General features: G+C 36.3%; 4 protein-coding genes across 4 annotated transcripts; all 4 read left to right on the top strand.

The window, feature by feature from the left end:
- The first annotated feature begins 3,074 nt into the window (after nt 1-3,074).
- On the top strand, nt 3,075-7,229 carry LOC132167094 (nitrate reductase [NAD(P)H]). Its single transcript, XM_059577989.1, has 4 exons — nt 3,075-4,163; nt 4,261-4,401; nt 4,822-5,054; nt 5,699-7,229. Exons 1-4 carry the CDS (start codon nt 3,161-3,163, stop codon nt 7,022-7,024), a joined length of 2,703 nt encoding a protein of 900 aa, XP_059433972.1. The 5' UTR covers nt 3,075-3,160; the 3' UTR covers nt 7,025-7,229.
- Nucleotides 7,230-13,212: 5,983 nt separating this feature from the next.
- Nucleotides 13,213-13,910, top strand: LOC132167475 (probable calcium-binding protein CML29). The gene is given in 2 exon segments (XM_059578465.1): nt 13,213-13,637; nt 13,639-13,910. Coding segments are annotated over 2 exon segments (489 nt in total). The 5' UTR covers nt 13,213-13,247; the 3' UTR covers nt 13,738-13,910.
- Nucleotides 13,911-15,992: 2,082 nt separating this feature from the next.
- Nucleotides 15,993-18,991, top strand: LOC132164005 (small ribosomal subunit protein uS13m-like). The gene is made up of 3 exons (XM_059574415.1): nt 15,993-16,201; nt 18,187-18,417; nt 18,550-18,991. The coding sequence occupies exons 1-3, from the start codon at nt 16,133-16,135 to the stop codon at nt 18,709-18,711; spliced, it is 462 nt and encodes a 153-aa protein (XP_059430398.1). The 5' UTR covers nt 15,993-16,132; the 3' UTR covers nt 18,712-18,991.
- Nucleotides 18,992-20,053: 1,062 nt separating this feature from the next.
- Nucleotides 20,054-21,679, top strand: LOC132163798 (small ribosomal subunit protein uS13c-like). The gene is made up of 3 exons (XM_059574173.1): nt 20,054-20,249; nt 21,065-21,289; nt 21,368-21,679. Exons 1-3 carry the CDS (start codon nt 20,136-20,138, stop codon nt 21,533-21,535), a joined length of 507 nt encoding a protein of 168 aa, XP_059430156.1. The 5' UTR covers nt 20,054-20,135; the 3' UTR covers nt 21,536-21,679.
- The last annotated feature ends 1,080 nt before the right edge of the window (nt 21,680-22,759 follow it).

The raw sequence follows: 22,759 nt of genomic DNA, 5'->3' as shown, positions 1-22,759 counted from the left end.
CATTTACCAATGCAAGAATAGGCATATTGAATTTCTCTCATATTTTTCCCTTTTTTTCTTCATAAATGTTGCTCTACAAGTAGCTAGTTCTATAACCTTTATAAATATGAGTTGAGATGATCAGTCTTGTTCCTTATGTTTTACTAATTAATGCAGAAGGAAATTTCTTGAGAATTCATACAAAATATATATATATATATATATATATATATAATTATTTTCCTAGCTAGTATTTTGAAGGAACATGTCCCCGGCCATATTCATTATCTAGAATATCATTAATGATAACCAATATTGATAAATCATACTAATAAAAAAAAGGAAATAGAGATAGAATATTTATTGTAGAAATTTTTTTACCGCAGTTGTTCTTCCTTCCTTTAATCTCTGAACTCTTCCCGTTCGTCACACCCTTTTCTCTTTAACTTTTAATAAAGTTGGTTATCCTTTATTGGACTTCCTACTAGCTTCAAAAGCCTCTCAAAGGCTTTATATATATAGACAATGGCTATACCTCTATGGAGTATAATATTATTACCACCGCTTAAATGTCTTATTTAATCCATATATATAATTATTAAGTGACTTTTTGTGCATATGAATAGACGAAAAATATACAATTTTAAAAAAAATAATAATAAATCGGTTGATGGATAAAAATAAATCGGTGTCAAGAAATTTTCACATATATATTATATATCTTTTACTATAATATATATGTGAAAATTTCTTGAATACTTTATAAATGATTTATTGTAAGGGATAGTATGCAATTTTATTATTCTGTTTATGAGGGATATAGAGCCCTATAAATAAGTATATATAGTTTAAAAAATTGGTGGCTTGAAACGTAAGTAAAAGGGGTCCTCACATATATAGGGAGTTATGTGATATATATATTAGAATAGTAGGGCCTCTCCAGCACGACATAATTAATCTTTTTATTGGTGCACTGGTAGTGAAATCATTACAATTAAATCTTGTATCTTAATTTTTTTTTTTTTTTTAATTATTCTTGTGGTTTGTAGTATACCTTCTACTAGCATAATAAACTGATATATATAAGAACTAGGTGTTTACAAATTAATATGGACCGAGTGTCCCGCTAACATGAAACTTTCAGATGGATCACTAAACAATAGAACCTTCAATTGTCCCAAGGAGTAACTCAATTGGCAAGGGACCACGCCTTATGAAGCGAATGTCACTAGTTTGAATCTTTCCTCCCTTTCTTGTGTGGACATGTTAAAAAATAAAAATAAAAATAAAAATAGAACCCCCAATTAACGAATAGCCCCTCAAGGGGTCTATTGACCAATAGACCCCCAACGGACCAAAGATTCACCACAAAGGTAATGAATCGATGACCCCTTGACTGTTAGTTACTTACCTAGTAAATATATAGTGGAGAGGCTATAGAAGAAGTATCTCCCTATTAACGGGTTTGCCTATTTGGCTTAGCTCTATAAAGGAAGGATCGACTCTGTAAATAAATTATCTTTTTTGGCATATATATCCAAAATGAAAGACATTCATGAGAATCCACCACATTTCATGTTGGATCCTTGACCTTCAATGCTTGTCATATCAAACCTACTTGCCTTACCCACAAAAGTCTTATAAAAAAGGTGACAAACCCTAGTTAGAGCCTTAAGGTATGTGTTCTCTTTACTAGCGTCGGTTAGCTGTATCAACACACAAGAAAATTTTAACTATAATTTATTTAGCATTTAAGAAAACTTTACAAAGAGGGTTTTTGAGTAAAGTCGGTATTTTATACCCTTAGATAGAAAGTCAAAACCTCAGCCTTTTTTTCACAAATAACCAATGACAATTCCACACACAATCAAAGCAGTCCCATTCAAGAGAAACTCTCTCTTTCTTGATCGAATGCACCAGCCCATTTAAGAGAAATGACAGTCACCTCCAACCACCACCGCCAACCGCTACCAAAGTAAGGGTTTAAACTTCCTCTATGAATGTGGCATTTTTAAATTTAAAATATTAATATAATAAAAAAATTATATTACATATTAAACTAGATAAAATGAGTTTTGAGGAGATATTTTACATTAAAAAAAATTTAACTCTTTTATTATAAATGCTCTTAGGCGAAGGCTGAATTTGCCTTATCATTGAGCCGGTCATGCATCTAAAAAAAAAAAAGTAAATTATTTTACGAAATACAAATAGTTACTTTTTCAATTGACCGAAAAATATTTTTTAGTTGACAAAGTCTTCTAAGCGCAGCCAAACAACCAAAAAGAATCAAAACAGATTTAAGGCCTTGTTTGAAAAAAAATCTATTTTGTTCTTGGACCGAAAATATTAACTAAACAACTCAAAACATAAAATACTCATTATAACACAAAAATAAATTTTATCTTGTCACATAAACACATTTTTCTAACTAATTAAAAAAAAAAAAAGCTCTCAAAACAATTTACATCAAAAGTTTGAGAAATATTATGAGTTCCAAACTTTTTACTAAAAATATGAAATATCGAAATAATATAAAACTTATTTGTTGATATCCGTAATTTTTTTTTATTAAAATAAATTACACGTCATTTTGACACACGTCCCTCTATAAAAGATTTATTACTACCCGACATTTCTAAAAGTCAAAACAAATCACGCACCGTCTCCAAGGGGTGCTCAATTGGTTGTGAATCACGCCTAATGAAGCGCAGGTCACTAGTTAGAATCCTCCCCTTCCCTTACGTGGACATGTTAAAAAAAAAAAAAAAAAAACCACGTACCCTTTGTCTCTGTCGTATTTTCCGGTTGAGCAGTTTTTCCTTCCGGAGCGGTTCAGAGCCTTCAGGCACAAGTATAAACTGTAAAAAAGCCTGACAGCAACAAAATTTATTTATTTATATTTTATATATTTATAAATTTAAAGCACAAACTTGGTTTTACCAAAAATTAGATGAAATGAGCGGTAGATATTTATTTAAATTATGACGTAATCGTCTGTGGGCCCTCGTATTCGTGTTGACACGTCTCCTGCCCCACGAGGCCTATATATCTCTCCGTTAACGCCTCATTTTTCTTGCCCAGTGCAACTCACACAGAAAGTGATAGCGCCTGTAAAGGGTCTGATTGAAAAGTAATATACAATATACTCATACATTAGTTTTCTCCCTACTTGTCTTCAATGGCGGCTTCAGTGGAGAACCGTCGGTTCACTCATCTCGAGCCCGCCGTCAACGGCCACGTTCGCACCTTCAAACCCGTTCCCAACAGCCACCGGTCCGACTCGCCGGACTGTGGTCATCAAATCCCGTCGAGTCCCCAGAAAATCGTCGTGACGGGGGGAGATTCGTCCAGCGAGGACGAAAATGAGGAGGATTATATAGAGTTGATACAGAAAGGGAACGGTGAATTGGAGCCGTCGATCCGTGACCCCCGAGATGAGGCCACGGCCGACAGTTGGATCGAGCGCAACGCTACCATGGTCCGCCTCACAGGGAAGCATCCCTTCAACTCGGAACCGCCCCTGGCCCGGCTCATGCAACACGGGTTCATCACCCCGGTCCCGCTCCACTACGTGCGGAACCACGGTCCGGTTCCCAAGGGCAGGTGGGAGGACTGGACCGTTGAGGTCTGCGGGCTCGTAAAACGACCCGCCCGGTTCACCATGGACAAGCTGATGACCGAGTTCCGGAGCCGTGTGTTCCCGGTGACGCTGGTCTGCGCCGGTAACAGACGTAAAGAGCAGAACATGGTGAAGAAAACCATCGGGTTCAACTGGGGGTCCGCAGGAGTCTCCACGTCGGTGTGGCGCGGCGTACTGTTGCGCGATGTGCTCAAGCGGTGCGGGATCTTCAGCCGTGGTCGTGGGGCCCTGAACGTGTGCTTTGAGGGCGCTGAGGATTTGCCAGGTGGCGGTGGGTCCAAGTACGGGACCAGTATTAAGTACGAGATCGCGATGGATCCTGCGCGTGACATCATCTTGGGGTACATGCAAAACGGCGAGCGTCTGTCGCCGGACCATGGGTTCCCGGTGCGGATGATCATTCCGGGGTTCATCGGCGGGCGAATGGTGAAATGGCTGAAGCGAATCATAGTGACAACTCAAGAATCTGATAGTTACTACCACTATAATGACAATAGAGTACTTCCCTCGCACGTTGACGCTGAGCTAGCAAACGCGGAAGGTACCCTTTTGGCATGTGATCTTTTAACCTTTTGCTCCAAAAATCACAGTGTTTGATTTACTATGGTTTTGTTTTTGTTTTTTTTTTTTAAATGCAGCTTGGTGGTACAAGCCTGAGTATATCATCAATGAGCTGAACATAAATTCTGTGATAACGACGCCGTGCCACGAGGAGATCTTGCCGATAAACTCGTGGACAACGCAGAGGCCATACACTTTGACGGGCTATGCATATTCTGGTGAGTTACAAAGTATAAAATATTGTTAACGCACGCACCCTTTGTTTTATTTCTTAAATTTGGGAGCAATATAGTATGTACGAGGGTGCATCTTGATTTTGCTCACATGGATTCCATCTATAGTGTGAACAAATTTGTGTACACCATAAAATATTGTTTCTCTTTTCTTTTTCAATAAAAAAAGCTGCCTTTCTTTGGAGGCTTGGCTTACATCAAGTTCATTGGAACTTAGAAGGTTTTTAAATGATCGGTTTCACATTAGACGTGACTGAAAAAATGGGATTATCTGTTTGGTCTCATTTGCAATAATTTCGGTTTTTAAAACCGAGTGGGTAACCCTCATTCGATTGGAACTTTATGTGCTTAATTCCAAAAATATCCAAAAGATCTGAAATAATGATCGTTTTGTTATATATGCAGGAGGTGGGAGGAAAGTGACACGTGTTGAAGTCACTATGGATGGTGGAGAGAAGTGGCACGTGTGCGCGTTGGACCACCCGGAGAAGCCCAACAAATACGGCAAATATTGGTGCTGGTGCTTCTGGTCACTGGAGGTGGAGGTGTTGGACCTGCTTGCAACCAAGGAGGTTGCTGTTCGAGCTTGGGATGAGGCCCTCAACACCCAGCCTGAGAAGCTCATTTGGAATGTCATGGTAAGTAAAGCCGTTACCTGCAAATTCGATACGAATTTAATACAATATTAAAAGAGTATAATTGATAGATTTAATCCGTTTAATTAATTTGATTATCACATGTCTCGACACGGATCCGACATACAAATATGAATTAGAATTAACACCAATAATTGTATGTCCTTGCCTATGCCTTTTGCCCTTGCTTTTGAACCAATCAGTTTCTTATACTTGTTAACTATATGTCCACTTGTTTTTGCTTGGCCTGAGGTCCAGCGGTTTGGTGTTTGTGACGTTTGTCCCGTCCTATATTAGCTTTGTGCAAGTGTGGTGCCATTGGCTGCTTCACATTGGATCTCTCATCTCTGTGCCTAGTACACCAACATATCACTATCGCTGCATTATTGGAAGCCTGGCCTGAAGAAAAAAATCAGACTTAATTCCGTACATAGACTGTTAGTTGGGCACATTCATTTTTGTTGATTTCAACGCCATGATTTTTTTATCTTCTCAGGTGAATATGCTATCAAATCAACCTAAATAATGCTGGTGTAATCATGTTCGACATCATACATATACAATTCTTCTGATTAATTACACCATAGATGATTTATAAGTAAATCAGTCGTGGAGTTGAAAAAATTGGTGAATTAAATATTGTATAGGGAATGATGAATAACTGCTGGTTCCGCGTGAAAACAAATGTGTGCAAGCCATACAAGGGGGAGATTGGAATCGTGTTTGAGCACCCAACGCTACCGGGAAACCAGTCCGGCGGATGGATGGCCAAGCAAAAGTATCTCGAGACATCGTCCGATGCAAATAATGCCCTCAAGAAGAGCCTCTCATCCCCTTTCATGAACACGTCTTCAAAGACGTACTCAATGTCCGAGGTAAAAAGGCACAACTCAGCCGAATCGGCTTGGATCATTGTCCACGGCCACATCTACGATTGCACTCGATTCCTCAACGATCACCCAGGTGGCGCCGACAGCATTCTCATTAATGCCGGCACTGACTGTACCGAAGAGTTCGACGCCATACACTCTGACAAGGCCAAGAAAATGCTCGAGGAATATCGGATTGGCGAGTTGATCACGACGGGTTATTCTTCCGACTCGCCCAATAGCACAGTGCATGGCGCGTCGAACACAATATCCCGCCTCGATTCAATCAAAGAAATCGCGCCTCTAACAAGAAGCGCCGCTCTCATCCCTGGTGCAAAATTCAAGGCCAAGCTTGTGGAGAAAAAAACAATATCCCATAACGTGCGGCTTTTCCGATTCGCATTACCATCCGATGATCAAGTCTTGGGCTTGCCGGTTGGAAAGCATATATTTGTGTGCGTGACCATAGATCACAAATTGTGCATGCGAGCTTACACTCCATCGAGCTCCGTTGACGAAGTTGGGTATTTTGATCTAATAGTTAAGATTTACTTCAAAAATGTTCACCCGAGGTTTCCCAATGGAGGGCTTATGTCACAACACTTGGACTCGCTTCCAATTGGTTCGGTTATAGACGTGAAGGGTCCATTAGGCCACGTGGAATACACAGGGCGTGGCAACTTTTTGGTTCATGGCAAACCCAAGTTTGCCAAGAGGCTAGCCATGCTGGCCGGTGGGACCGGAATCACACCCATCTATCAAGTGGTTCAAGCCATTTTGAATGACCCGGAGGATGAGACAGAGATGTTTGTGGTGTACGCGAATCGCACTGAGGACGATGTTTTGCTGAGAGAGGAGCTTGATGATTGGGCTAAGAAGCACGAGAACTTTAAGGTGTGGTACGTGGTACAAGAATCTGTGAGGGAAGGGTGGCAATACAGTGTGGGATCCATCACTGAGAGTATTCTACGGGAGCACATCCCGGAGGGATCAGACGATGCTTTGGCGTTGGCGTGTGGACCCCCGCCAATGATTCAGTTCGCAGTGCAGCCCAATTTAGAGAAGATGAATTATGATATCAAGAATTCATTGCTATTATTTTAGAGGGTCGAAACGTTCATCACAAGTATATACTGCAATCCCTTGTACTAGAAACTTGGCTTTTAGCGGAGACGGAAATCGTGGCGCTGTATACTCAAAAGGTCGATGTAATAAGTCGTCGGAGTTGTCCGATAGAAAAAGGTTCTCAGTTCTCATACGGTGTTTGATGTAGAGAATATATATATGTAAAGGCTATATTCATGGTTTGGCAATTGGCCTCAATACTTGTTGAGTATCTTTTGTATCATGGGAATCTATTTGATCGTTCGATGCTGTCATATTTACGTAGCATCCAATATATCAATATGTCATCCACCTGAATAGATGGAAGATAAGGAAAATAAAATAAAATAAAAAGAACGAATCCATCACTTTAATTGACGAGGATTTAACTCAATTAAATAGGAGAATGTATGCTTCATGATGACGCATATGCATGGATCTCTATATATATAAATATAAATAAATAAAAAATTCAAACGAACTTAATTTCATGAGTCATTAATCATCCCTCCCGGCTGGAAGGTTATAGTTGTGACAGAGACAGGGGGTTTCCTTCAATGAGTCAAGACAAAATAAAAAATAAAATAAAAAAATCTTTTTTTTAAAAAAAAGACAAAATAAAATTCAGTGCGCATACTATGCATAAGGGATCGGATTTGGATATTCTTGAGTGAATAATTAATAATTGTCAACTCCAATATATAAAATAATTAATTACTGAATTCTTATTCTTTTTGCAATGGTTGTCCGAACTAGCAAATCATAGTTAGCAATGTATTTTTCTTTGTTTTGTTCATTTGTTCCAAAGAATATATAGAAGATAATCCCTTGAGTGAAAATAAATCAAGTCGACTTGAGATTTAAAACTGCATGTTGGAACTCGTGATGAGCTCCATATAACGAGTAATCTTATAAATTTTCCTAGAATCATCCCCAATGTGATGTGACTTTTGAAATGACTCTATGAGGACTCTAAGAAGACTTATAGCATTACTCCCCATATATATGGGAGTGTTTGTTAAACTCCCTCACATTCCCCCACATCCACCATACTATTTCACTTCATTTTTTTCCCAAAAAAATATTATTACTTTTATATCAAATCACTCACTTTTTATATCTAATCATTTACTTTTTATTACTATTCAAATAAAAAAATCACTACAAAATAAAATTTTTTACTTCCCAATACCACTTTTTCATTTTTCCATACCAATTATTATTATTATTATTTTCTTTTTTTTTTTATCCATGAACAATATCCTATAAAATGAACAGTGCTGGGGTGTTTAACAAACACCCCCTATATATATGCTCAAGGTCAACTCTTGGAGGACTCTAGGCGCCTTGACTTTTATAATAAAGAGGTTTAAAAATGATTCCCCGAGTTAAATCGGTTAAATTATTATTTGTCTAAAAAATTTAAGTTGATAAGAAGAATTGAATTGAATTTATTTTTATATTCAAACATTTTCTTTTATGCGTGAACTCAAACTAGGTGATGCCCAATATTACGTAGAATATTTTAATTAAATGGGGGAGTGAATTAACAGAATCATGGTTTGAACTCATAACCTTTAGCTTTGTTATCATATTAAATCATTACTTATCTTAATCATATATTAATAGAATCATAAATAAAATAACTCTAAAAATAATCTCTCTAAAAAATTATTTAATTTTCATTATATATGGTCTCCCTCCTGGGTGGCTGACCACCCTCAACCAAACCTTTGAGGGCTTTGGGGACCGTGCGACCACCCCTAACATGCCATCTAAGGGCTGCGACCATTAGATGGTTGGAATTTGATCTGAAAACCCGTGTGCTGGTCAGGGTGGCACTATTTCTGTGTTATTTTTTTTTAAGTAATGGTATTTAAGAAAATTTGGTAAAAAGCTTATCATTATATTTCTCTTTGAAAATTTGGTCATTCATGTGTTGCCATCAAACGAATGAATATGAACAATCATTTTATTTCAACTTCTTATATTTTTAGTAATGATCATTTTTATTTCCAGATAATCATCCAATGCAGTGCACCAAATATATCCTTAATTTTATTTTTTTTAAGTTTTCTTAATTATTTCTTGTTTGTTTTGTACAACCAAATAAAGTTGGAGTTTTCTCACAGTCTAGTCGTGAACAGTTTACCGACAACTTGAATTCATTTTCAACCTTGCCTAATTAACGCAGTTAAATCTTCCACAAATAGACAAATCATATATATGCACATGGTTTCATAATTAGGGTAGAGAAAAGACTTTATTGGGTTGATGTAATAATATTATTTTTTTAATTCTTTTTTTACAATAATTATCGTCACACCAGCTTAATAGAATGAATGTGAAAGGATGATGTAGTAGGTAAAGAGATGTACAAAATATGATGGGTAATTCATCGGTAGTCATTTATGATTAATGTTGTCAATTTGTATTCCATAAATTAAGAGATTTATTAACTTTAATTTAAAAGATTTATTTGTATTTAAATATTATTCAAATCACGTGTAATATTCTATAAATAGAATCTTGTATTCAAATCAAATATATAAAAAAAATTAATTAATTAATTAAAAAAAGAAAAAAAAGAAAAAGAAAAAGAAAAGACAGCTTATAAAACTTAGTGGAAATGCTAAATGCTTTTCTCATGTTCTCTTGGTGTTCACTTAATCTTAGGTAGATGTTATTTTTTAAAAACCAAGTAAGAAAAATAAAGGATAAGACTACAAAGACACAAAAAAACACATAGTATTCCTCAAAACAGTTTTAATATGTGTGAATGTAGATTATTGGTGGAATCACCTTAACTAATCTATGTGTCTTTCATTAATCTCTTTAAATTATCGTGAAATTCTATACTCCTGTGTATCTGCCCTTCCTCTCGATTGCATACGATGCTCTCACGTAGTCACATGGTCAGGTTTATGCGGGGGACCAAATAGACGGAAAGGCTCTTTGATCGACCGCCGCGTCCGAGATACCCGCGTCCACAGCTTTTACGGTGAGCCAAAGAGCAAGATAGAATCCTTGGCCCTTGTTGTTTGGAAAGGTCATGTATACAGCAGCATATATATATGGAGGCAGCTTTTCTAGTTTCCCCGCGCGCAGCAACATGCCCGCCCCTTTTATCTTTTTTTATCCATTTCTTAATCATCCCCATCTCACAGGAACCAAGCCAAGCCAATCATCATATATATATATATATATATATATATATATATATGAGTTAGGATGTCGTAGAAGAATATGAAAAGATCAGTATTTGTCGTTATCGCCTATTCTTTATCATGATGGATCCCTTTTTTATTTGGATAGGTCATTCTTTTATGAGCACTGGGACATAAGGCATGAATGATCCATACCCATCATGGCATTAAATAATTGAAAATAATTAACATTTTGAGTGCTATAGCTTTTACTATATAAAACTCCTATATAAACTTACGTATCGGTCTACATTTTATAAAAATAAATGTCAAACGAACAGTATCTCAATTATAGATTTTTTGACATAGCAGTGATTTCTCATTTCTCGTGTGGTAATTAATTAGTGTTACGTAAACTATAATTATTAATTTATAAGAGACTTTTCGTAAAAGTTCTAGCACCTTTAATAATGCTCTAAAATCTACTTGAATAGTAATGAAAAAAAAAAAAAAAAGGAGTGAAGAATTTCAAGTCATTTCACTCATTTATCTTTCAATCTAGTGACTGCCCAGTGGCCACCAACTCAATTAATTCAAACACCTATTCAAAACTTGTTACAATATTCTTCTAGTGAAAGAGTAGTGATGATATAGGTATCATTTAGAGACATATTTCTCTTATGACATGACTGTTCCACACTTATCAAAGGGCTCATAGGGCTCAACTACGATTTATCACTAAATAAATGAATATAAACAAACATATATAAATAGATATATTAAACAAAGGAGCATAAATAATGACAAAATTTAAACTAATTATAAAACTAGTCGATTTGTTTACATGTTTATCTGGGATTAACGATTATCTGATCAATTATGGCATGATTGTTCTACATTTTTTAACTTATCTTTTGTTCCAAACATGATATATAGTAGCTAGTAGCACCAATAATCTTCAATTGCTCACCAGTGCATTCCATTGAACAATGACACTTTGCACTAGCTTGGGAAATATTGGATGAAATCTACTCAAATGGTAGTAAACCTGTTCAAGATCTGCTACAGATTTGAGTCTTCCAATTAGAATGGTTGCAAATGCCCAAGAAAAATGCTGCTAGAGAGAGAGGAAAAAAGAAGAAGAGAGAAACAAACAAAATTAACAAGCAAACAAACAAGGCCTTATTTGATTATATCTTATTTCCTTTAATTTTCCACCAGAACACTGCTCCACATGTTTTGAGCTTATTGGGCCAATTAAATACTATTACTTTACAAATAAATCTAACCAGTGAATTGACAAACCAGAGATAAATAAATAAATTCCAAAGTCCAGGGGAGTGGAGGTAGGTACAACTAGTTATTAAATAATAATAATATGCAAAGAATGCAAGTTGTTTCGGTGCAGTTTGCTTAATTTGGCCCACCAAATTAAAGTTTAGTGCAAGTCTTTCAAGGAATATTTATTATAAAATTAAGCATAATTTTGAGATTAGAATATTTAATTAAAATGATGGCTAAATAACGATAACAAAATAACCCAAGTTTGAGGTGGATCATGTCATTTTTGGGATTTTGTTCTTTAATCTTTTTCTTGTTTAATTTTACTTTCTTTTTTTTTTCTTCATGTTAGAAAAGTGCTATTTTTCACCATTACGTTAATCTTTTCTTGCTAAAACAAACGTAGGAAAAAAATAATAATAATTTTTTTAAAAAAATATATATATATATATATATGAAGAAGAAGCTAACATCAAATTCAACAACAATACACAGGAATTTGCTTCGGTCCTATTTACCCAAAAATCGGGCTGAAAAAAAAAAAAAAAAAAAAAAAAACCCAACCATCTTGGGCTCATGCAAGATTCGAATGATGTTTTTTTTTCCTCCTTCATCGACTTCAGGCCTTGAACATGACAGTTTTCCCCATTAAGACCAGCCTGATAAAATATGCACTTGATTGATGGGCCTCATGCTGCCTAAAGATATATTGTATAATGTCTTTTTCAGTTTTTCGTTAGTGAGATACAAGACGTTCTTAATGGGCTTTTCATGCAATAGCCCAACCCAGATTGGTTTTTTGTATTAAATCCACCCCCCACCCCCCTACAAAAAAAAAAAAAAAAAAAAAAAAAAGTCATCTGCAACTTGTCCTTTTACCTTTGTAATCAAATGGTACTTTTTTTTTAAAAAATAAAAAAATTTTGGGGTCAACTCATAAGATGAAATTTCGAAAATAATGGAATGTTTTTATGGAAAAATCAAAATTAGTTTTTATGTTTTTTTGCGATTTCAATTTACTTCTCAGATTTCAACAATAGTTCCTTTTGAGTTTTATTTGTGTTTCAGATCAATATTTCCATCAACGTTTCATTTAAATAATTAATTGTTCAACCCAGGAATGAATAGTGCAGAGAAAATTCTCTCGTCGTTTGCCAAACTGACCCATCATGCATGTCATACCCGCCAACACAAAACCACATGACCAATATTGTCAAGTCATATAAAAATAAAATAAAAAACTAAGAGGCGTCGGGCTAATCCGACTACACCACTAAAAGAGTATGTCATCCTCAAAATTTAATATCACTTATGAGGCACTCTCATATGGGAGGTGGTGGCCAAACCACCCTTACCCGGCTGTCTATCTTAGTCCCCCATCCTTGTCCCCCCACATGATGTGGCAGTTTTTACCATATGGTGAAAATGTATGTACTAATTTTGATTTTTTCCTTATTTATAGTCCATAGCTGATTAAAAAGAAATAATAATAAGAGAAAATAGAGGGGAGCCGGAAAGCAAGAGCAAAATTGCTATGACATGCATGCTTGGCCAATCTAAATCTTTCCAGCCTCTTCCATTGCATGTTGCAATCAGCATAATCTGTCTTCCAATAGATAGAGGATAACCACGAACAACTTATCATGAGCATAAGATCCCTAGCCTTTTACTTTTTTCAACTTTATGTCTACACAAAGGAATGATCGCTTTGATGGGCGGCCATCTTTTTCTTCACTATTTATAGACATGAGCTAGAGTAGTGCAAAGACAAGTTCTGCACAATCTCTAAGCTTCCCATGGCTCAAGCCGGGTCTGTATCTGCAGAAACCGAGACGCTGAGCCATATCTGCAGACTAGTGGAAGCATTTAGAGCTTTCGACGCCGACAATGACGGTGCAATAACGGCGGCCGAACTCGGCGGCATCATGGGATCGCTGGGGTACAACCCGAGTGAAGAGGAGGTGAGGTCTATGATGCAGAAGGGAGACACCAACAAAGATGGGTTGCTGAGCATGGAGGAGTTCTTGGAGATGAATACAAAGGATTTGGAGCTTGGTTCCTCTGCAACTTTCCTTAAAGCGGCCGCTGAAGCTCTCAATGTTGATGAGGATGGTGTTGTGAGCGGGGAGGAGCTGTTTGAGGCGATGTGGAATATGGGGTGTGGGTTGACTCTGGAGGATTGCCAGAATGGAGGATTGCCAGAATATTGTTGCTTCCATGGATGGAGATGGGGATGGAGCTGTTAGCTTTCTGGATTTCAAACTTATAATCAATTCTCTCCTCTAGATTCCTGAAGCAAGTGATAGCTATATGGGCCTAAAAAAACAAACGAAGCATCACACAGGAATTAACGCAAGCACTTGGGGTGCTCTGCTCTTCCACTTTTTATATAGACTAAACATAGATGTAATAAAATACCCGTCATGGAACTATATATGCAGAATCCTTTTATTTCAAAATGAATGTGCAAGAAGTTTTGCTGGGATTTTATTGTTGTCGTCATTGTTATTATTATTAGTATTATTATTTTTATTAAGTAAATCTTAGGAAATTTTTTTACTTTAAATTAGACCCTAGTTTTTAATTTAATAAATTTTAGATTTGTTCTTTAGGCATTTAAAAAATTGAGACCTCCATTAGTTTTTTAATATGTACCTAATGTCTCTTCGATAGATGCCTTGGATACAAAAAAAAAAAAAAAAACATGTGTTATATGCGTGTAGAGAAACTATTAACTCAACTCTAATTTCACATATTAACTAAATGAAACTTAATGGGCCAACTCTACTTATATATAAGGTGAGACTACATGCTTTCTCATGTGTCTGCAAAAATTGACACATCCTATTATATATGGGCCTAAAACAAAACTAAATAACTATGCTAGTTCACCCAAAAGAAATAAATACAACATTAACTCCATGACATGTCCAATAAAGCTAACTGATATGAGCATACAAATAATATTTAATGGAGGTCTCGATTTACAAAAAACCGAAACTTGTCTAAATTGATTAAATTGAAAAATGAAGTCTCACATCATTGCACCTAATATAGTAGAAACTATGGCACTTCGAGCTGTAAATTTTGGTCAAGAGCTGGGATTTACTAGGGTGGTCATTGAAGGTGCTGTTCTCAAAGTGGTGCAAGCATTAAACAAAGAGGAAAGAAATTGGAGCCGGCATAGACATCTAATTGATGAAGCTAGATGGGTATTTAACTCCTTACACTAATGGAAAGTCAAGCATGTAAAGCACGCTATAAATGGCGCAACCCATCGACTTGCAAATGAAGAGTTGACTATAAGGGAGAAATATGTTATTCTAGAGGAATTTTCCCAATGTATTTATAATATTATCTTAATTGAGCATTGTATTTGATTTATTTTCATATATATAAATTTGCTCAACTTCTCTCTAAAAAAAGAAAAAGAAAAATGAAGTTCAAGGTAAAAAAGCTTGAATACACAACAAAAGGATCATGTCATATTTTCCCTGAGTTTTATTATTATTTTTTTTTTTTTTTTTTAAAAAAAAAACTATAGAGTAGAGGAAATCACATAGAAATATCCCAACAATAACCTAATTAACTACACATTACGTACCTACAAATGCTAACCATTTGTGAGTATAAAACGAGCAATGCTGAAAATGTTCCACACAATCGTGTAGTTTATAGCATGATTCGAGGCTTTTAGATTTCTACATGAAAAATAATTTTGACAATAAATCCTTGCATCTTCAACTATCTGACTATTTCTACTCCAATTACTTCCTTCGTTATTATCTAAAGCATCTCCTTCAAGAATGAGTTTCTGCAACCCTAAATCTCTACAAAAGTAGCTGCGTACAAAACTGCTAGAGCTAGCCTCAGCTATAACATGGTCAGTGTGATTTGAAAGTACCCATAGCCGCCAAATGCATGAGTGTTTGCTTCTGTATTTTGCATTCAAAATGGAATCCTACGGATAGTTTTTTTTTTTTTTTACTGAGGCTAGCACTAGCAGTTTTGTAAGCAGTTACTTTTGTAGAGATTTACCTCAACAAGGCCTCGTTAAAACGAGAAGTGCTAGGAAGCTAAACAAATAATCCCAGAAAACATTTCAAACTGACGTGACAAGAGTTTTTAAATTAAAAAAAAAAAAAAATGAAATTCTCTCTCCCTTATCTGCTACTTACAGTTTGAAATTTTTTTTGGGTTCGTTTGTTTGGCTCCCTAACACTTCTCCATTAAAACATTATGGCTCTATTTGCCAATTGACTCAAAAAAGCTCCATACTATTCATCTCAAATTCAACTCTCAACATTTTTACTTTTTATATCACATCAATTACATTTTACTATTATTCAAATAAAAAAATCACTACAAAACAAATTTTTTTTACATTTTCATCTCAAACATTCTTATTTTTTTCACACATCAATCAAATTTTACTACAGTTTGGGACCACTTTCTTTTTCCAAGCCATTGGCAAACAGAGCCTTTATATCTCTAATGCCCAATCCACCTTGGTCATTTGAGAAACCAAATTTTGCCCAACTTATCTACTGAATTTTGGACTCATTTTTCGATATTTCGGACTTAAATCCAGCCCAGGCCCAAGGTGCTCATTTAACAAACAGAATGCATAGCAAAGGAAGGGGTTTGTTGATTGAGTCCCTGTGCTGCTGAGTAAAGGATCATGCTTGGTTTACGTGGATCAGTAGGAACCGTTTCCGAGATTGGTCTTCGACTCCTCCAAAATTTATCGGTAAGTTTCCATAATCCGCCTTAAATTTGCCCCATTTGTCAAATGATTTTGTCTTGTTATTGTCTGCATCGCATTTGTGGTTGAAAAAGAATTAGGGTTTTGGGTTTATGCATTTTTGTATTATGTTCTCTCTTCTCTTATGTCTTTTTAATCTGAAATGCTTGCAAACAGAAATGGGCTAGGATTATGTTCGCTTCGTTTTTTTTATATTCAATTTCTTATTCTCTTTGTTTGCTTTCCGAGGAAATTCACCATGAGAAATAAGTGTCTAACAATTGGCTATCTCCACCTGACACAGTCATTTCTTTCTCCGACATGTTCTCGGCTACCCAACAGGGTTTAAGGGTCTTTTTTTTTTTTTTTTTTTGTTATTGATTCCGGAGTAATCTCATTCTTCGTTTGCCCCCCAGCCCCCCACCCCACCGTGGGTGGGGTAGCTATCTTTCAAGCCTTAGCAAAAAAGACCACCGATTGGTGTCCCACTGATCAATTGATACCCATCCCAGCGTGCTGCCTGGGTTCCCCCGGTACTAACAACCACTTTTTGGAATCGGAAGAATTAGTTAAGAGAGAGTTATATGTTAATGCAAAAATTGGGAATTGGATAAACCATAGATGTATCTTCGCAAACTATGAGAGGAAACCTACCAAATGTTGTCTGCAATCTTTTAATATACACGAATCAAAACAAAGGGTAAAACTCGAGGATCTAACAAAATGTTCCCTACTCCGCATATTCTCGGCAACCAAACAGATACGTACTTGCCTTCTTTTTATTTGTTTTTTGCTTTCTTCAACTTTCTTCCCTATGTTACTGAGACAACACCACTCAGGCGGTATTACCGTTGCAATGGATAAAAAAAACACGAGATAAATGCATTTTTTGTCCATGTAATTTGGATTTTGACAAATATATTCATGAGTTTTAAAAAATTATTAACACTCTTTGGGATCAGAAAAAAAAGAACAAATTAGTCTAGGCTGTTAAAAAAGTTGACGGAATCCATCACATACTTTGATGTCCCTCCTCTCCTCTCGTAGATGGGTCTGCCAAGTCCATTGAAGTTTGGGGACAGTTAGGTTTGAGAGAAGGGCTTCTAATTGGAGGCCGTAGGAGTGGTCAATTTGGAAAAGAAAGCCATGAGGTTGAACGAGAGGAAAGTGGTGGAGGCACCGTTTCGGGGTATTGGAGATGCTAGAAGCTTACGCACTCCCTTTATGCATCTGGGATGGAAATCTTGAGGTGGGTGGCGAAATGGTTGATGAGAAGTGAGAAGATAAAGTCGAAATGGGTGGGGTTAGTAGGGGTGACAATTATTTCGGAGTTCTTTTTCCTTTTCTCTCTGTGTTTAAGTACTTTAACCACAAGCACAATTGATTTTCTTAAGGTAAACGATGTATGTATTCTTTTGTTAGAATGAAACATGTGGAGGACAAAAACTCAGCTGCACCACACGAATTTTATTTTGTTTTTAGAGGCAGCAATTTGCTAGTGAATTCATTCCATATTAAAATAGAAGATTGTGGTCAATAGAGTGGAAGAATTGTTCAAGTTGGATGGAAGTTGTCTCAACAAGTTGTAATTATCATATCATTGTATAAATCTTTAAACAATTAGCTAAGGATGGTTTCGGAAAATAAGTAAATTGAATTCATTTCTTTCATATTCCAAACAATAAGATAGGATCCTATCACTTCTTTGCTAATTTTATTATAAACAATAGAGTTCAATCTGTTATCTAACAGACTAATAGATTCACCATGATAAGATTTGGTTTTCATGTTATTGCCATATGGTTTGTGTCTATTTCATGGTCTATGTAGTTCAAGCTTAGGCAGGTTAAGGTTTAGATTTCCAGGGTTCCAAGTAACTTAAAATTTTAAGGTTCAGAAATTGGAAAGGTTTTCTTTTCGTACATTTACTTCGCATTCAAGTTGAAGAATAGTGTTTTGAGTGTTGTGTTGGCGTCTTCTGTTTTATGTAGCTTCGTGGTGTACGCGTCCAATGCATTAATATTGGAGGAGGAGTTGGGGAGATTCCAGACAGCAAGCGCCTGAGGATTGCTCTACAGCACATTCATGGAATTGGGCGCTCTAGAGCGCGCCAAATTCTCGCCGAGCTTAGCATTGAGAACAAACTCGCCAGGGAATTAACAGGAAGAGAGGCCTATTCTCTCCGAGAGGAGCTCTCTAGGTACATGACTGGGCATGACTTGGTAAATCTCTCTCTCTCTCTATGACAAACCAAGGATTTGGTTTAGTATTGCTGTAGTTTTGAATGCAATGATGTCAAACAATAAACGTTAAAATTATTACGTTATTCACAAAATTTGAACTTGGATTTTCAGCACAATCAAGTGACAAAGGACATAGCAAGATTGATGGAGATTCAGAGCTATAGAGGGATAAGGCATAGTCAGGGGTTACCATGCAGAGGACAGCGCACTCACACCAATGCCCGGACCTGGAAGGGTAAGGCAGTTGCAATTCCAGGAAAGAAGAAAGCTTAACTATTGGGATGCTTCTCTTCTCCATTTCTTCGGTTTTGACATGTAACTCAGTTTGAAGGGTGTTTTATTTGTAGCTATTTCGAAACTTTAGTTCTTTCAGTTTTATGCCATATGACTTTTCATGTCCTTGATTTTCTCAAGGAATAAGCTTTCGGTTTTTCCAGAATGGGCAGGCATTCGATTTTTTGTATTTTCACATAAGCTTTAATAGCTGTGGCCTTGAAATCGGTAGGGCAACTCAATTGGATGGGTGCAGCTTTATTGTGGTGGTTTGGATTTTCATAGTTGTAGAACTCCAAGTATAACCAATACCTCAAAATAAGTAGTCATCTTCACGATCTTTAAAAACCCAGGAAGGTGACTGATTTCACTTTTCTTTCTGGACAATTCTACTTCTTAGATGAGGCTGCACATTGGGGAGAGGCTAGTCTGCCCAGCCAGTGATTTAAGTGGCTGCAATGAGGTCCAAGAAATGATCGACTAACACATCCCCGCCCCCCCCAAAAAAAAGAAAAAGAAAAAAAGAGAAATAATAAAATTCCTTTTTTGTTCCATCTTTTATCTATCTCCATGCATATAGTAGATGAATAAATTCACTATTGAATATTTTTGAATCTACATGTGGGTCTTACAAATTTAATGGTAATTTTGCAAAAAAAAAATGGTTGAGAAATAATTAGGAGAATGATGTGTAATATAGCTCCATTAATAATGACTTTGATGGTGAATTGTGAATCAACCTATTTGAGCATTAGCATCCCATTCTTTAAGCTGTTGTTTTCTTCAAATTATAGCTAACCACGCCCTATAATGCCTCTACATGTATTTATTTACCAATTTTGTTAGCAGTTCTTTATCTTTCTTCATTTTGCATAAAAATTTCATAGTACTTATTGTAACAATTTGGGCGAGTATTGTGAGTAACATCATATGGAACTCACTTGTACTAGTAGGTGATTGGACAACCGAAAATCTATATGAAATCTCTTACATTATCTGTCAAAATTGTTAGGTAATGCTATGGAATTTAATTGATATTTTAATGATAATGACTATTTTAATGAATGAGAAAAAGTTTAAAGAGTGAGAATAAATATTTTAATGGAGTAGAGAATGGGTTCTTTAAAATTTAATTATAAGAATTTATTACAAAATCATCTAAAAATAATAATTAAGGAGGATTAAGAATTCTATTAAAATCTAGAAGATCTAGATTGATTCAGAGGTAGGCCTAGCCCATAAAAGTTTCTAACTTTAGTTTGGGCTGGGCTGTGCAAACCTTGGGCCCTTGACCTAATTCAGTTCTGGTAATCCACTATTGCAGAAAGGATAAGCCATAACCACCCACCTGTCTTCTGCTTCTTCTTCATCCACTCTCGCACTGACGCAGTGACGTGTAGTCTGGTCGTAGAGAGTCGAAGAAAATGGCACAAACGCTGGCAATGCCTGTGGCGCCCTCGCTCTCCCTAATCTGCAACGGAAGAAACCCAAATGCTCTCTCTAACAGCCTCTCCTTCCCAATTGCAAGTCCTCCTAAGGTGCGTAGAGCTCAATTTTGCTACTGTATTCTGTTCTTTGGGGGTTTGGGTTTAAATTTGGCTCTTCTTGGGAATAATTCGTTGGTAGTGAAATGAAAATCTCGAAATTTGAATATTACGCTGCTACTGTGAATATGAACCTCATTTTCCTTTTAGATTTTCATTTTTTTTTTTTCCTTTCTTTGGGGGTTTGGGTTTAAATTTGGCTTTCCTTGGGAATAATTCGTTGGGAGTGAAATGAAAAACTCGAAATTTGAATATTACACTGCTACTGTGAATATGAACCTCATTTTCCGTTTAGATTTTCATTTTTTTTCCTCTAAAATTTTCAATTTATCACTTTTTCCGTACTATATGGAGCATTTAGGGTATGTCATGTTGCTTTTTTTTATTCTTTTTGGTTTCTCTGTGAAGAAAATTTTGAGGAACAAGAAGAAAATGCGGCATTGAATTCCTTGTTTTCTATTGTTTTCAGTTTAAGGTTATGAATATGCAATTTTAGATTAGGCTTACCTACTGGTGGTTTTTGTTTGCTTAGGCCCCAAAATAATCGAATTTCTAAAAAACCGAAGGTTTGAATTTTTTTTTGTTTTTTTTTTTGGAGGGGGGGGGAGGGGGAAGAGGATTGGAGTTGATGTTTTGGTTTTGTATACCTCTCTTCTGTCTAAGCAATTTTTGGATTTCAAAGGTGAAAAATATATCATTCAAATTTGTTAAATTTTTGTATCGGTTTCCAATTATAGTTTGAGTGGTTAAGATTGGAGTTATGGTTTTGCGTGTTGGTGTGTGAATTTAGTCTCATCTATTCTCTGTAGGTTCGTGGTCTAAGCATCAAATCTGTTCGTGTTGGAGGAGTGGAGGTCCCAAACAACAAGAGGGTTGAGTACTCTCTCCAGTACATTCATGGGATTGGCCGTACCAGAGCCAGAAAAATCCTTTGTGACCTCAACTTGGAGAACAAAATTACCAAGGACTTATCTGAGGAAGAGCTCATCACACTCCGTGACGAAGTCACCAAATACATGATTGAAGGCGACCTGGTAACTTCCCCTTGTTCTCCCTATATATAGACAAGTGATTGGATTTCCCTTTAACAGATATGATTGCGGATGTTTCAGAGGCGGTTCAATGCGCTGGCTATAAGGAGATTGAAAGAGATTCAGTGCTATAGAGGGATGCGGCACATTCAAGGATTGCCTTGTAGAGGACAGCGAACGAAGAACAATTGCAGGACCTTGAAGGGTAAGAGGGTTGCCATTGCTGGAAAGAAGAAAGCCCCCCGTTAAGTAAATAAGTTTTGCTTCTCCGTTTTGTTATCGATGAAATGTTGTCTGGGTTTTGTATATGAATCAACTTGCGATACAAACTTAATTGCTTCAAGTTGATCCGATTCAGTTTCTGTACTTAATGAACTGTTCTTTCGATGTGCATTTTCCGCCCCCGCCCACCACCTGGGTCCCCTAGTATCATCTTGTTTCTTTCTAGAATTGAAATTATTGGCAGTACATACCATGCATTATTTTCATGTCTTGTAGACAAGTAATTTAGTTTTTGCTCATCAATTTTGGCTGCTTAATGTTAGTTCACCATTAAAAGTTAAAGTTGTCTTAGTGACAGTCGAACTATAAAATCCAGACATTTGTAAGATTCTGGTCAAAATATTGGGCAAAGTTGTATGAATCCTGGTCAGGCTTGATGTTTTGAACTATTTGGAATGCTATGAATTTGAAATGCAGATGCTCGCTTTTTGAATGTGTCAAATTCTAGAAATATTTTTTACATATAGACTAATGGTATTAGTGCTCTACTTTATCACTAAGGGACTATGTTAGTTCCGGCAAGTGCAGTCGATTATAGTTCCACCCTTTTGATGTTGTTTTTGTTGTTTTTTTTTTTTTTTTTTTTTTTGGGTCCAACACAGGGTTTTGACTTCAATCATGCTTATTCTGTATGTATGTTCTTTAAGTGCTAATGTTTAATGCATGACTAGGATTGATGCAATTGTTTGTTTGAAATGCATATGTCAATCGCAATACCCTTAAGGAAGCCTTTTTAATCTATTTGGTTTCATTTAGTTTGTCTCACTCTTCAACATCTCCATTCTTGTCACACCTACACAAGAGAAATATATGGCTCTTTGGATACTTTTCCTTTCTGAATTTTAATGAAAAAGCTTACTGGTCGATATGAAGTCTTAACTTGTTGCTAAGATATACTCATCAAAAAACTTCTTGTGAATGTATGGGAAGTGTATTACCTGCTGGTGCTCATCCTCATTTTACAAGCAATTGATGAGTGTCTTTGCTCGTTGGCCTTCTGCTTATTGAGGATTTCCTACCTGTGAACCCCCTTATTCCTTCAATGAAATAGATCAGTCTTCTGCTTGATCAGTAGATTTCTAGCCTTGCTTCTTCCGTGGGTGGGTATAGCGCTTTCCTTTCACACAAACCTTTCAATGACTTATGCTGCCTTGCTTGAGGAATAGTTTCACAAAAATGGAGACAAACCGT

Source organism: Corylus avellana, chromosome ca1, assembly GCF_901000735.1.
Source record: "Corylus avellana chromosome ca1, CavTom2PMs-1.0".
Taxonomy (NCBI): Eukaryota; Viridiplantae; Streptophyta; class Magnoliopsida; order Fagales; family Betulaceae; genus Corylus; species Corylus avellana.
This window is presented reverse-complemented; position numbering and strand designations above follow the sequence as displayed.